Source organism: Mobula hypostoma, chromosome 13 (genome assembly GCF_963921235.1).
Source record: "Mobula hypostoma chromosome 13, sMobHyp1.1, whole genome shotgun sequence".
Taxonomy (NCBI): Eukaryota; Metazoa; Chordata; class Chondrichthyes; order Myliobatiformes; family Myliobatidae; genus Mobula; species Mobula hypostoma.
The window spans coordinates 4563904-4580507 of record NC_086109.1 but is presented as its reverse complement, the minus strand read 5'-3'; the positions used below and the strand labels follow the sequence as shown (position 1 = coordinate 4580507).

Sequence of the window (16604 nt, the reverse complement as noted above, 5' to 3'; positions counted from 1 at the left end):
CTCTTCTCCACCCCTTGGTGCTCCCATGATCTTGTCCTCTCCTATCAGATTCCCTCTTCAAGTGTTTTGTCTTTTCCACCTATCACCTCAGAGCTTACTTCATCCCTCCTCCCCACCCGCCTGGCTTCACCCATCACCTCCTAGCTTGTTCTCTTTCCCTTCCCCCTACCCCCATCTCCTTATTCAGGCATTTTCCCCCTTCATTTCCAGTCCTAATGAAGGGTCTCTGCTCAACTCATCAACTGATTCCATTGATGCTGCCTGACCCGCTGAGTTCCTCCAGCATTTTGTGTGTTGCACTGGAAATACTAATCTGGCCAGGCAGCAGCTGTGGAGCGTGACGCAGGAGTTAAATCTTTCACTTTGTGCTGGGGGGTGGGGTGGGGAGTTGAAATATTGAAAGTGATGCACAAGGCTAGAGTGAATACTTACCTGAAATTGTTGAAATCACTTTTGAGTCCGAAAGGCTCCATTGCACCAAGATAAATTCCTGTTCTTTGATCTTTGTTGAGCGGGATTAGGAGGCCAATGATGAGTTCAGGATAGGTGTAGTGTGTAGTGTGGTAACTTCGCTGTCTTCATTAAGGACTGAGACTAAACTTATAACAAAGGGTGGACAAATTTGAAGTTAAAATGAATCCTGAGGATATAACACCATGTAATTCAAGCAGCAGACATTTCCAGAGAAGTGGTAGTTATAGAATCTTCCAAAGAGCTGCCACAATTGTCGATGTTCAGTTGCAGAACCTGCCAAACAAAACGAGTACATGCTGATATTTGGATGTACTCAAGTTTTCATCCCTGCCTGTCTTCCCTCCCACCCCCATTATCCAACATCTAATCCAGCATAAAGTAACCGCATAAGACGTAGGAGCAGAATGAACTGCTTCACCTTGATTTTATTTGGATCAACCGTCATGTAGTCCCTGTAATCGTAAACTCTCATTTCCTCTCATCTCCTGGTGACTGTTGCAGTGACAGTCTAAGATTTGGTTTTACTGTGCATGTTGTTCAAATCTTTCCTGATATAATAATATCATACAATCTAATGTTGGTTATGAGGAAGCAGGTTCATGGGTTTGCTGAGTGAGACAGAAGATGCTGATTACAAATAAGTACATTAATCGTTTATTTACAAGCAGTGAACCATTCGACCAAACGTTTAAGCCACCCTAAGTTACACAAACTATGATACTGAACATTCAATAACACTTCAAACTCAACAGGTACTTCATTAAGTCTCTCCAAGTTACACAACTACAGAACATAGAAGATAGAAATCTACAGCACATTACAGGCCCTTAGGCCCACGATGTTGTGCCCGCCATGTAACCTACTCTAGAAACTGCCTAGAGTTGCCCTACTGTATAGACCTCTATTTTTCCAAGCTACATGTACCCATCTAAGAGTCTCTTAAAAGCCCCTACCACCGTCACTGGCAGTGCATTCCATGCACCCACCACTGTGTGGAAAAACTTGCCTCTAACATCCCCCTTGTTCCTACTTTCAAGTACCTTAAAACCTCCTCGTGTTAGCCATTTCAGCCCTGGGAGAAAGCCTCTGGATATCCACACGATCAGTGCCTTTCATCAACTTATACACTTCTATTAGGTCACCTCTCATCCTCCGTCACTCCAAGGAGAAAAGGCCAACTTCACCCAACCTAATCTCATAAGGCATGCTCTCCAATCGCCTCTGTGCACTCTCTAGTATCCACATCCTTCCTGTAGTGAGGTGACCAGAACTGAACACAGTACTCCAAGTGGGGTCTACCTAAGGTCTTGTATAACTTTAACATTACTTCACAGCTCTTGAACTCAATCGTGCAGTTGTTGAAGGCCATCACACCATATGCCTTCCTAACAACACTGTCAACCTGTGCAGCAGCTTTGAGTGTCCTATGGACCTGGACACCAAAATCTCTCAGATCCTCCACACCGCCAAGAGTCTTACCATTAATATCATATTCTGTCTTCAAGTAAGACCTACTGAAATGAATGATTTCACACTTATCTGGGTTGAACTTCATCTGCCACTTCTCAGCCTAGTTCATCCTATTGATGTCCTGCTGTAACCTCTGACAACCCTCCAGACTACCCACAGCACTCCCAACTTTTGTGTCATCAGCAAACTTACTAACCCACCCTTCTACTTCCTCAACATACATCAAAGTTGCTGGTGAACGCAGCAGGCCAGGCAGCATCTATAGGAAGAGGCGCAGTCGACGTTTCAGGCCGAGACCCTTCGTCAGGACCTGATGTATGTTTGATGTATGTTGCTTGAATTTCCAGCATCTGCAGAATTCCTGTTGTTTGCTTCTACTTCCTCATCCAGGTTTTTTTGTAAAAATCACAAAAAGAGAAGGGGTCCCAAAACATATCTGTGCAGAACACCACTGGTCACCATCCTCCATGCAGAATACGAACCATCTACAACCACCCTTTGTCTTCTGTGGGCAAGCCAATTCTAGATCCACAAAGCAAGGTCTCCTTAGATCCCATGCCTCCTTACTTTTTGAACAAGTCTTGCATGGGGAACCTTATAAAATGCCTAACTGAAATCCATATACATTACATCCACTGCTCTACCTTCATCAATGTGTTTTGTTACATCTTCAAAGAATTCAATCAAGTCCGTAAAGCACTACCTGCCCATGACAAAGCCATGCTGACTATCCTTAATCAGATTATCTCAATTCAAATGCTCACAAATCCTGTCTCTCAGGATCTTCTCCAACAACTGAAGTAAGACTCACTGGTCTATAATTTCTCGAGTTATCTCTACTCAGTTTTCGAACAAGGGAGTAATATTTGGAACCTTCCAATCCTCTGGTCCTTCTCCCATCTCTATTGATGATGCAAAGATCATCACCAGAGGATCACCAATCTCCTCCCTCACTTCCCACAGTCACCTGGGTATATCTCATCTGGTCCCAGCAATTTATTTAACAGTATTTTTCAAAAGCTCCAGCACATCCTGCCTGTATACGCTCAAGCATTTCAGTCCGCTGTAAACCTTACCCACGATTGCCAAGATCATTTTCACTGAAGCAAGGTATTCATTAAGTACCTCCACTACCTCCCCCAACTCCATGCACATATTTCCGGTATCGCTCCTGATTGGTCCTATTCTCGCACAGCTCGTCCTCTTGCTTTTCACATACTTGTAGCATCCCTTGGGGTTTTCCTTAATCCTGCATGCCAAGACCTCCTCATGCCCACTTCTAGCTCTCTTAATTTCATACTTGAGCTCTTTCCTGGCACCTTTGTAATTTTCTAAAGCGCTAACAGTACCTCGTTTCTTGAACTTTTCATAAGTTTTTCTTTTCTTCACGAGATTTTCCACATCCTTTGTAAACCATGGTGCTTTGACCCTTCCATCCTTTCCCTGCCTCAATGGAACATACCTATGCAGAACGCCATGCAAATGTTCCCTGAATATTTACTACATTTCTGTCATGCATTTCCATGAGAACATTTGCTCCCACTTTATATTCTCAAGTTCTTGCAGAATAGCATGATATATCCCTCTACCCCAATTAAATGCTTTCCCAAATTATCTGCACCTATCCCTCTCCAGTGTTATGATAGAATTGTGATCACTACCTCCAAATTGCTCTCCCACTGAGAGAGCTGACACCTGAGCGGGTTCATTTCCCAATGCCACATAAATTACACTTTCTCCTCCAGCTGGTTTATCTATATATTGTATCAGGAAACCTTCCTGAACACACCTAACAAATTCCATCCTACCTAAACCCCTTGCGCTAAGGGGTTGCCAGTCAATATCAGGAAAGTTAAAATAGCCCATAACAACAACCGGATGATTATTGCACCGTTCCAGAATCTGCCTTCTTATCTACTCGATGTCTCTTGTTACTATGGGGGCGGGTGTGTGTGTGTATATACACACACGCGCACACCCAGTAGAGTTATTGCCTCCTTCCTGTCTCTGATTTCCACCCACAATGCCTCAGTAGACAATCCCTCCATGACTTCCTACTTTTCTGCAGCTGTGATACTATCCTTGATTAGCAATGCCATTCCTCCCTCCCTGTCCTTTTTGAAACATCTAAGGCCCAGCTTTAAACTAAACATTCAACAGTTAATTAGCTAAGTGTGCATGTGTTCCCACCTGTATCTGCAGCATAATTCTCAGCGGTTCTTCAGTACTGATTACGACCTCAGTGTGAAGAATCGTGCCTGTGGACAAAGGAAAGCCCCACAGGTTCCCGAAACCAGACACCGTTGCCATAACACACGAGACAACCAATGGGAAAGAGCTGCTGCATCCTTCAAACGAGCCAGTGACTGGCACGATAGAGTGGCTTTTGACTGACAAGTAAACTAACCTTCACATTACACTGTTCGATTAGGTTACCACGTGGCTAAAAGAAGGGAGACTAGCTCGGTCAACCTTTTAACAATCTGAGTGCCGTGTCTTTTTTTAGTGGTTTTTTTTAAGGGAGTGGATTTCGCACTCCTGTGGAGTCTGATCTGTCTCGCAGGTTGGATGTGTTACTGTTTCGTGTAGTTCTGACTACTTTAATATCCACTTCCCCATCAGAAGTAGGACCTGCACTTGCTAGGAATCTGAAATCAAACTAGAAAATGCTCGACACAACCTGTGTCAGGCATCAGTGGGAAGGGTGACACTTATCAGGGTTATAATGAAAGAGTGGCTATGGAGAGGGTGTTTCTTATAATGGGGAAGTATTCAACCAGGGGGCACAAGTACAGAATAGAAAGACATCCCTTTAGAACAGAGATGTGGAGAAGTTTCCTTATGGAGTGGTGAATCTTTGGAATTCATTGCTACAGATAGCAGTGGAGGCCAAGTCACTGACTGTATTGAAAGCAGAGATTGATGGATTGATTAGTAAGGGCATCACAGGTTATGGGGAGTAGGCAGGAGAACGGAGTTGAGAGAGATAATAAATCAGCCAGGAATGCTGGAGCAGACTCGACCTATTTCTGCTCCTATATCATATGGTCTTATATTAGTGGTGAAAGGTTGTCAGGGCAATGCACTGACTAGTTTCGGTGAAGATTGAACAGGATAGAAGCAGGTTAGGTTTTCGGGAAAGGGCAGCAAGTCAGTGAATGTGGAGGGGTGGCACTTCCTCTCAGCAGCTCTGAGGACTCCCAGTGAGGTCCAGCAGCAGAGCACAAAGTTACAGTGGGCATTCTGATTGAACGGTCTGCATCTGCACGAGATGCTGCTTCGTGATCTGTTTTAGTTCAGCAAAGTGTTTTTGTGCCTTTAAGTGCTTTGAATTTAAAATTAAAACTTTATTCTTACTATTTTATTTGTGTTGTGAATTCATTAGGATACCTAACAGCAAGAAGTTCTTTATTTTACCAGATGTTAAATGTCTGCTTCCGGATTTTCCTGACAATGTTATCGTGACACCGCCATACAAATCTACTTATAAATATCAGGATCAAGTCATTTTCCGGTGTAAAGAAGGTTATGAGATGAACGGCAACAGTGTCATTGTATGTGGAGAGGACAACAATTTTTCATCCTCACCGCCCACCTGCACACCACGTAAGTAAACATTTCCAAAAATAGTGGGTAAAATTGGATCAAATTTGAGAGGCAGTGTGGTTTTAAAAAATTGTGTTTTGCTGACAGTTTACCTGCTGCTCTTCACTCCTACAAACTTTTAAAAATTCAGCTTCTGAAATTAAAGAATAAAATTAATATAGGTTATGTTTCAAAATGAAACCTATTATTGCTTTTATGTCACAAAAATGCAGATTGAAAACAAAAGAACGCAGATGCTGGAAATCCAAAATACATGCGGTATCTGTGAAGAAAGAAATACCAAGGTTTTGCAGCCTGTAACCAAGGTGTAAATAGTGATATGTCACAGGGATCTAGCCAGAACTTCAGCATTTAGCAATTCATGGAGGATTTGAGTTAAGGGGGAAGTTTGAATCAGTTAGGACTCTAGACACTGGAGAGCAGGAGAATGAGGGGAGATAGAGGTATATAAAACAATGAAAAAGTTATAGATAGGGTAAGTGAAAGCAGGATTTTTCCACTGAGATTGGGTGAGGTTTTCCACTTTGAGGGAGCATGCAGAGGAAGTGTACCAGGATACTGCCTGGATTAGAGAGCATCTGGTATAATGAGAGGTTGGACAATCTTGGGTTTTTTTTCTTGGAGTGGCGGAGGCTGATAGAGGTATACAAGATTATGAGAGGCACAGTTACAGTATCTTTTTCCCAGGGTTCAAATGTCTGATACGAGAGAGCATGCATTTAAATCAAGAGGGGATGATTTCAAAGGAGATGTGAGGGTCAAGTTTTTTTTAAATATTTACACAGTTGTGGGTGTCTGGGGTGGTGGTAGAGGAAGAAACATTAGGGACTTTTAAGAGGTGTTTAGATAGGTACATGAATATGAGGGATATGGACAGATGGCATTGGTTTCGTTCCTCTGCTGTACCATTCTATGAGACCAGAGCAGGGCTTAGATTAAGAGTGAAAAGTGAAATAGGTCAGGGGAACTTCTTCACTCAGAGGGTGGTGAGGTTTGTAATGAGCTCCCAGTAGAAGTGGTGGATGTGGATTTGATTTCAACATTTAGAGAAGTTCGAGTAAGTACGTGGATGAGCAGTGTATAGAGAGCCATCTGTGATTCAGGTGCAGGTCGATGGGACTACGCAGAGTAATAGTTCACCGCGAACTAGATGGGCTGAAGGGCTTGTTTGGGTCTATGACCCTGATGTGGAATCTTCTTGTGGTTTGTATTGACTGTAGCAGGGTAACTGTCACCCAAATATAAAGTTGTATTGTTAACACCAGAAATTGTAGTGTTTGAAACATGGTGTTCAGCAAAAGAAACGTTTTAAAAGTTTGCATTGTCATAATTATTTTGCGACACGCAGGTGAGAAATGTTTCACAAAGTATTTTCTGGAGGATAAAATTAAATAGTTTTCTTTAAAGTGATGTTTATGGTAAAGCTGTTAATTTCAGCTGTTTTTTTCCCATTCTTCTGCAGGAATCAAAGTTACTACCACCACAGCAACTGGTGAGTATGTGGTCCTTATGGAATAATAGTTGGTGTTTGCTGTAGTGTAATAGTATTTGATATCAGGGACGTCTGTAAAGGGAAGTAGGATTGTACATCCATTGAAAATCAGCGCACGTCACAAACTTCCGAATTCCAGAGACTCCCTACGTACATACGAGCTCCCGTTATATAATATATTCCAATATGTGTTCATTCCTACAATGGTTGAACTAGTTTCCACTTGAAGTAATTGCTCTTACCTGTCTTGCGTGTTGCCATTCATTACAATATAGTGGAGGTGTGGTTGCATATCGATGATTTTTGTGTATTTTCTGATTTACAGAAAAAATTAACTGAGGGTACCCCAAAATAAAGGAAACATATATTCATTACCAGGACCTTTGTTTGCAAACAGTCTTCTGTTTTCATATTTATCATAGTTAAAAATGTCTCATAGTGATGAATTGAATTATTCCAGATGACAAGTGTTATTTGATTTCTGATCATTGGTCGGATCTTTGGATTGTTGTTAATGCTCTGAAATACCACTTCTGTTGGTGGATGCAGGTATGAAGGCTGCCCCTCTTACCAATGAAACAACCCCTTTAAAATTTAAAAACAGTTGATGTATGTTGCAGTAGAGAACTTTTAATTCCATCTCTTGCCACTTGGATATTTAGTTTTAAGATACGGCCACTCACCTAAAAATTATGCCCTGGGTATAATTTTAGGCATTTCATACTGAGGAAAGTCTCTGGCTATTCACTCTATAAGAGGCATGAATCATCTTGTACATGTTAATCAAGTTGCTCTCATCGACATATGTTCTAAAGAGAAGCCCTAGCTCCCTCAACCTATATTCATATGACGTTTTCTCCAATCCGGGCAGCATTTTGGGAAAGCTGCTCTACATTCTTCCTATAATGAGGCAACCAGAAGTGAACTGGGACCACAAGATACAGGAGCAGAATTAGGCCATTTGGCCCATTGAGTTTGCTTCACCATTTCATCATGGCTGATCCAATTTTCCTCTTAGCCCCAATCGCCTACCTTTGCCCTCGTGTCCCTTCATGCCCTGACCAATCAAGAATCTTTCAGCCTCTGTATTAAATATACATAAAGACTTGTCCTTCACAGCTGCTTGTGGCAAAGAATTCCACAGATTCACCACCTTCTGGCTAAAGAAATTCCTTCCCATCTTCTAAAGGACACCCTTCTATTTGGAGGCTGTGTTCTCTGGTCTTAGTCTCTCCCACCATAGGAAACATCCTCTCCACATCCACTCTATCAAGGCCTATTACTGTTTGATAGGTTTCAGTTAGGTTACCCCTAATTCTTCTGAATTCCCAGTGAGTACAGGCCCAGAGCCATCAAATGCTCTTCATATGACAAGTCAGTCAATCTTGGAATCATTTTCCTGAACCTTTGAACTCCCTCCAGTTTCAGCACATCCTTTCCAAGATAAGGGGCCCAAAACTGCTCACTGTACTCAAAATGAGGCGTCACCAGTGCTTTATAAAGTCTCAACATTACATCTTTGCGTTTATATCTTAGTCCTCTTTAAATGAATGCTAACATCCCATTTACCTTCCTCACCACTGACTCAACCTGCAAATGAACCTATAGGAAATCCTGCACAAGGACTCCCAAGTCCCTTTGTTCCTTGAACACAATATTCCAAGTTTGTTCTGACCAACGTTACACAGAACTTGTAACTCCTTCACATGTAATTCAGGCATTTAGTTTTGGAACGCTTTTATATGGTGATTCGCCAGTCCACATTGCTGTCTTGAAGTCTTCAGCCAGGTGCCCTGCAAAATTAAACCTGTTTTTTTTTTCAACTGAGGCACCAGTATGGTCTCTACCTGCTACATCACACTTTCACAAATAAAGCAATTACCTTTTATTTCGATCAAGTCTTGGCCATAGATGTAAATGGCGTTATTCTCAAAGGAGTCCATTGTGAGACAGCAGATTATGAAGGATGATTGCTGTTTGCACTGGACTTTGTCTCATTCACCCGAATGTCAACAAAAGTTGTCCAAGGAGCATTAATCCTAAGCTGGCCAACATGCTCTGGTATGGATCGTGGTAATGTCCCAATCAAGGGTTGTAATGAATGGATCATGGTACTCCACAAACAAACGTTGTGTAAGTTAGGTTCACAGAGACTGTTTTCACTTGTGATTCTCAATAAGTTAAATAGATGTGAAAGGTTATCTGCAGTATGCCTTTAAATGCAGCCAAGTTCTTTGAAATGTTGTTTTATGGCAAAACAGTTCATTACAGTTGATCTTTTTTTCTGTCCTTTTATAGGAACCAAAGTTGTTCCAACTTCTCATGGTAAGCATGTGTTTGTTATTAATAGTAGTAGAAGTGTCTGTTTTTTTAGAATTTGATGGTCAGTTCAGGTGGGACACAGTGCAATGCAAAAGAAGAATCATATGTCGAAGGAAAGCCAGTTATATTGATGCTAACACCGAATCCTCATGGGAGATTTTAATCTCCATATTGATGGTCAAGCCATATTGGCAAGGGCATCACAGAAGAACTTGTGTCATGACTTGCTTCTTAGAGCGTGTTACAGCTCTTATCCAGATCAGGTTATTTAAATGTAGTCATGAGCAATAAGGAACTATTAATAAAATACCTTATGGTTGTAGATCTCCTGGAAGGCAGTGATCACAGAATGATGGAATTCCAGATACAGTTTGAGGGTAAACACTGCAAGGCTTAAATAAGAGTAGCTGTAATGGTACGGAGGAGGAGTTGGATATGGTGGATTGTGAAAGAGGACTGATCAGTGGATAAACACTGGCAGGTATCAACCACTGGGCTCCTAAACCAAAGGGAATAGCTTCACTGAACTTTGCTTGCCCCATCATTGAAATGTTCCCACAACCTATGGATTCATTTTCAAGGACTCTGCATCTCAAGTTCTCTATGTATTGCTTATTTGCAGTGCCTATAAAAAGTATTCACCTCCCCCCCCCCAGAAGGTTTCATGTTTTATTGTTTTACAACATTGAATCACAGTGGATTTAATCTGGTTTTTTGACATTGATCAAGGGAAAAGACTCATGTCAAAGTGAAAGCAAATTTCTACAAATTAATCTAAATTTATTACAATTATTAAACAGAAAATAATTGACTCACCCCCTTCAAGTCAGTATTTAGTAGATGCACCTTTGGCAGTAATTACAGCCTTGAGTCTGTGTGGATAGGTCTCGATCAGTTTTGCACATCTGGACACTGCAATTTTTCCCCATTCTTCATTACAATACTGTTCAAGCTCTGTCAGATTGCTTGAGAATCATGAGTCAACAGCCCTTTTCAAGTCCTGCCACAAATTCTCAATTGGAATGAGTTCTGGACTCTGACTTGACCACTCCAGGACATTAACTTCATTGTTTTAAGCCATTCCTGTGTAGCTTTGGCTTTATGCTTGGGGTCATTGTCTTGCTGGAAAACAAATCTCCTCCCAAGTTGCAATTCTCTTGCAGACTGCATCAGGTTTTCCTCCAGGATTTCCCTGTATTTTGCTGCATTTATTTTACCCTCTACCTTCACAAGCCTTCCAGGGCCTGCTGCAGTGAAGCATCCCCACAGCATGACGCAGCCACCACCATGCTTCACGGTAGGGATGGTGTGTTGAAACAGCTCGTCTGCACACAGGTGATCTCCATTTAACTAATAATGTGAATTCTAAAACCAATTGGCTGCACCAGTGATGACTTAGTGTGTCATATTAACGGGATGAATACGTATGCAATCATCATGTTTTGTGTTTTATATTTGTAATTAACTTAGATCACTTTGTAGAGATCTGTTTTCACTTTGACATGAAAGTCTTTTTCTGTGGATCAGTCAAAAAAAGCCAAATTAAATCCAAACAACAGGAATTCTGCAGATGCAGGAAATTCAAGCAACACACATCAAAGTTGCTGGTGAACGCAGCAGGCCAGGCAGCATCTCTGGGAAGAGGTACAGTCGACGTTTCAGGCCGAGACCCTTCGTCAGGACTAACTGAAGGAAAAGTTAGTAAGAGATTTGAAAGTGGGAGGGGGAGGGGGAGATCCAAAATGATAGGAGAAGACAGGAGGGGGAGGGATGGAGCCAAGAGCTGGACAGGTGATTGGCAAAGGGGATATGAGAGGATCATGGGACAGGAGGCCCAGGGAGAAAGACAAGGGGGGGGAACCCAGAGGATGGGCAAGGGGTATAGTCAGAGGGAGAAAAAGGAGAGTGAGAGAAAGAATGTGTGTATAAAAATAAATACCGGATGGGGTACGATGGGGAGGTGGGGCATTAGCGGAAGTTAGAGAAGTCAATGTTCATGCCATCAGGTTGGAGGCTACCCAGACGGAATATAAGGTGTTGTTCCTCCAACCTGAGTGTGGCTTCATCTTTACAGTAGCGGAGGCCGTGGATAGACATGTCAGAATGGGAATGGGATGTGGAATTAAAATGTGTATCCACTGGGAGATCCGCTCTGTCCGCCAGAGAAAGCAGGATCTCCCAGCGGCCACACATTTTCATTCCACATCCCATTCCCATTCTGACATGTCTATCCACGGCCTCCTCTACTGTAAAGGTGAAGCCACACTCAGGTTGGAGGAACAACACCTTATATTCCGTCTGGGTAGCCTCCAACCTGATGGCATAAACATTGACTTCTCTAACCTCGGCTAATGCCCCACCTCCCCCTCGTACCCCATCGGCTATTTATTTATATACACACATTCTTTCTCTCTCTCTCCTTTTTCTCCCTCTGTCCCTCTGACTATACCCCTTGCCCATCCTCTGGGTTGCCCCCGCCCCTTGTCTTTCTCCCCGGGTCTCCTGTCCCATTATCCTCTCATATCCCCTTTGCCAATCACCTGTCCAGCTCTTGGCTCCATCCCTCCCCCTCCTGTCTTCTCCTATCATTTTGGATCTCCCCCTCCCCCTCCCACTTTCAAATCTCTTACTAACTTTTCCTTCAGTTAGTCCTGACGAAGGGTCTTGGCCTGAAACGTCGACTGTACCTCTTCCCAGAGATGCTGCCTGGCCTGCTGCGTTCACCAGCAACTTTGATGTGTGTTGCATTAATTTAAACCAATTAGAAAGAGGGTATTATATGGTTAACAAAGAAGGTAAAAATGATAAATTAAGACGGAGAAAGCAACATGCCAAGTGCTGGTGGTAGACCAGAGCACTGGAAGGACCCAAACAACGTGGCAATGGCTGGTGGTCAACCAGAGGACGAAGCATCCAAACAAAGTGGCACCGTGGAAAAGGCTGAGGGTAGACCAGAGCACTGGGAAGCTTTAAGGATTCAACACTGGAAGCGTAAGATGCTCAAAGGGAGAAAATCGATTTTGAGATTAAACAGGTAATATTGACTCTGTTACGTACCTCGTAACTGGGTTGCCAAACCAGCAGAAATTGGTCACTCAGTTGGAGTCTGGATTACTGGAACTAAGAAAGTTTTATTAAAGAAGCAAGCAACACAGTACTCTAATCGAAAGAATAATAAATGCAACAGTTCAGCAATGATAAATACACACGTCCACAGAACTAGGATAATAGGATCAATCAAGCTCTATCGTCGTCTAGGGGTAAATGACCAGTTTCAAAGTGACGCAAAGTTAAGTTCAATTGAGTTCAGTTCAGGTCACAGTAATCACTGCCGTGCCGGTGGATGGGGGGGTGGGGGAAGGAGAGAGAGAGCAAAAGCAAATGAATATTCAAAACGGCTTCCACACAGACCTTCGATATTCCTCGCAGTCAGCTTTCGGGCGAGCCCTTTTGTAATGTCTTCTGAGGTCACCGACTGTGACCCCTCCGTTTCAGATACGATCGTTCCTCTGCAGTGAACCTGGCACCCAGGCAAGGGCGGACACACACCAGGTTCCCGCCGATCGAACCTTTCCACCCTGTGCGTCTATGGCTTGGTCCCGCGACCAGCCCTCCAAAACTCCCACCGACTTGTGGGAGACGCACCACTTCCAGCGTCTCGTTACCTCGTGGTGTCGTGTGTGTGTGCCTTAGCGAACCTGACCCTGTTGGGGTATCGCCTGTCCATCACTTCAAACAGTTCAGGGTTCAAAGAGGAGCCGGTCTTGACAATTCCCAGACCGCTGTCTCCTTCCGTTAAACTCTCTCGCCTCTTCATTAACATTTCCAAATGCTGCTCCATTGTCTTCCCTATCTCTCTTTCTCCTGAAGACAGGTGGCAGATCAACTGCTGATCCCACTGGTGCCAGCACAGGACAGTTAACATCTTAGTCTATGTGTACTTTTTGTAACCCTCTTTCGTCACAACTCAAACATTAAGGATTTCTCTGGATATGTAAATAGGAAGAAGGCAGTTAACACAGGCATGGTGGTCTCGAGAGAAATGGGCTGCTGCAGTTAAAAACAGGAAATTAAAAAGTTGGCATATGTTAAAATGGTTTTGAAAGGGTACTATGGCCTATCTGGAACTGCTTAATAAGTGTCTCTTGTATAAATAGCATGTACATAGAACTGTACCGCACAGGAGCAGGCCCTGTGGCCCACAACATCCATGCTGAGCATGATACCAAATTAAACTCATCCCTTTTGCCTGCACTTGATTCATATCCTTCCATTTTCTCAATATTTATTTGCCTGTCTGAAAGTCTCTTGAATGCCACTATTTATCGGCTTTCATTACCACCCTTGGCAGGAAGTTCCAGGCACCTACCAGTCTCAGTATTTAAAAAAAAACAAGCTAGCTAGCTGCATGTCCTCTTTGAACTTTCCCCCTCTAGCCTTAAAGCTAAGCCTTCAAGTATTCGACAATCTTACTCTTAAGATGAAGGCTGTTTACCTTATTTTGCTTCTCTCATGTTTTAAATTACTGTTGGGTCTTCCGTCAGTCTCCAGAGAAAAAATCCATGTTAATGCTTCTCCAAGTTTGTCCAGTGTATTAAGAAACTTATTTTTGTCTGTATAATACTCTAATCAGTTTGTGGATCACTTGTGTCAAGTAACCCCTATCCCTCACAGTTAGCATAGATTACAACATAATCCAGTTACTATACTCGCTGCACTGACTGATAATGGTCAGAGCGCCAAAACCCTCCGTCATCCTGTCTACCCGTGACTCCACTTTCAGGGAACAGTGTACTTTTATTTTTAGGTCCCTTTGTTCCACAGTGCTCCCTAGGGCCCCTATTGCTCATCAGGCAGAGCAATGAATATAGAAGTTGAGATGTTAATTTGCAGTTGTACAAGGTGAAGCGTTATTTGGAATATTGTGTCATGTTTTGATAACCCTGCTTTCGAAACAATACCATTAGGCTGGAAAGCCGTACATTCATTTGCCTTCACTGAATACAATCTTTTCATTTATCCCATTTCCTCTGTTTTCCCCTCTCCCCTTGCCCTTGAGTTCTCAGTCACTGGGTATGTTTGAGGCTAAGAAGAAGTTTTTGGAACAGAAGATGTGGTTTGAATAAGAAACTGGTTTGACACAATCACAGTCTAATGAAATAGTAGAGCACCTTGTGCTTGACTTCTGCTCCTTCAGTTCCACTATACTGTATTCACTTGACTTATTTGAATTATCTTCCTAGTCCCCTCCATAGCAACTATGCCAGGAATTGTTCCTACATCTGTGTGTAAGTACAATCTATTAACTTAGTGGTGTAAGCTTGAGTTTCTCACGTTGAAGATAAACAGGCTTCTTGTTGGTGCCCTTGTGTGTTGTTCACCCTATGGTAGTCCATAACAAGCTCTTATATCCTTTCCAATTTGCATTGTATTTCTGACATGACTTGCTAAATTTAATAGAGAAATGATTAGAATCATGATCAGCCTTATTATCACTGACATGTTGTAAAATTTAATTTGTAGCAGCAGTGTAGTCCAATATCTAAGGTGTACTATAAATTATATTAAATATACTGTATATTTTTTAAAAAGTAGTCTAAGAAGAGACCAAATTAGAGAGTAAACAGTACTGTGCAGAAGTGTTATGCACCCTAGATTTTCGTAAATTTTTTTTGTCTTCTGCATTAGTGTGTCAGTAGAAAAGAACAAATTTTAGATTTCCGAAGATTCATTTTCCAAAAAATTAAATGTTACAGAGAAATTTTTGTATGTTGTGGACGAAAGTAACAAATTAAGTTATAGGTGACTGTTCAAATAAAAACCTGATTGTTTTGTAGGTATACAACCCAGTGCATGATTAAACAAAGATAATAAACAGGATGCTAATGATCAGTGGTATAATGACCTGAATGAACTAAACTGATTAAATGAAATATAAATGGGTATAGAAAGAATCCAACTGGACAAAGGTCAACTAAACTAAATGTTGAAGTTGTGGCAGATTTGACAATTTAACCTTCAAATGATAAATTCTTACACCATGGCAAGAGTGAGCATAGCCACAAGACACAAAATGGTCATCCTGCATGAGCAAGGTCTCTTCTAAGCAGACAGCATTTTCAAGATGTGCTGTCCAAGCTCTTTTGAAGAAGCACAAAGATACAGACAAGGTTGAGGACCAGAAATGTAGTGGAAGCTGAGACCAACAAATGAGATGCATCAAACTGACGTCCCTTCTAAATCAAAAGATCTCCAGTACTGTTATCAGCTCTGAATTCATGGAAACCACTTGAACCCAAGTATACCCCTCTACAGCCTGGAAAAGTCTTGTCAGAAGTGGTCTTCATGAAAAAGTTGCTGCTAAAATGCCATTCCTCTGACTGGAAACAAAGCCAAGAGACTCACCTATGCACAAAAACACATGGACTAGGATGCTGAGCAATGGCAACAAGTGCTTTGGACTGACAAGTCAACATTTGAAATTTTCAGCTCAAGCAGGAGGTGGTTTTGTCCATAGAAGGGCCAGAGAGCACTGCATGGAGGAGTGTCCGCAACCAACAGTCAAACATGGTGGAGGTTCCCTGCAGGTTTGGGACTGTAGAGTTGATGATCTGGTCAGAATTAGTGGAATTCTCAATGCTCAGAAGTACAAGCAGATTCTCATCCATCTGGGAGGCTTCTGATCAGTCCTAACTTCATTTTGCGGCAGGGGTCAATAATCCCAAACACAAGGCCAAGGTCAAAATGGAGAACAAGGAGTTCTGCAGCAGATGTAATAGCCTCCAGAGAGCACTGATCTCGACATCATCGAATATTATAAATGTTACTTCACTCTTCAAGAAGGGAGGGAGGCAGAAGAAAGGATATTATAGGCTAGTTAGCCTATAGTTGCCTCAATAGTTGGGAAGATGTTGGAGTCGAATGATAAGGATGAGGTTTCGGAGTACTTGGAAGGACATGATAAAATAGGCCAAAGTCAGCATAATTTCTTTAAGGGAAAATATTGGCTGACAAATCTGTTGGATTTCTTCAAGGAAATAACAAGCAAGGTAGACACAGGAGAATCGGATGTTGTGCATTTGGATTTTCAGAGGGCCTTTGATAAGGTGCTGCACATGAGGCTGCAAAACAAGATAAGAGCCCATGGTATAACAGGAAAGCATAGATAGAGCATTGGCTGATTGACAGAAGGCAAAGGGTGGGAATAAAGGGAGCCAGTTCTGGTTGACTGCTGGTTACT

At 42.3% G+C, this 16604-nt stretch overlaps 1 protein-coding gene across 4 annotated transcripts in view; it reads left to right on the top strand.

Moving 5' to 3' along the window:
- Nucleotides 1-16604, top strand: part of LOC134355372 (membrane cofactor protein-like) — a 49130-nt gene that overhangs the window by 16865 nt on the left and 15661 nt on the right. For 2 of the 4 annotated variants that reach the window (XM_063065156.1, XM_063065153.1), the window contains exons 6-9: nt 5365-5550; nt 7013-7042; nt 9341-9367; nt 14608-14652. In XM_063065156.1, the coding sequence (XP_062921226.1) occupies nt 5365-5550; nt 7013-7042; nt 9341-9367; nt 14608-14652 (288 nt within the window). The remainder of the gene's footprint in view (nt 1-5364; nt 5551-7012; nt 7043-9340; nt 9368-14607; nt 14653-16604) is intronic. The other 2 variants (XM_063065157.1, XM_063065155.1) reach the window with 1 other exon arrangement.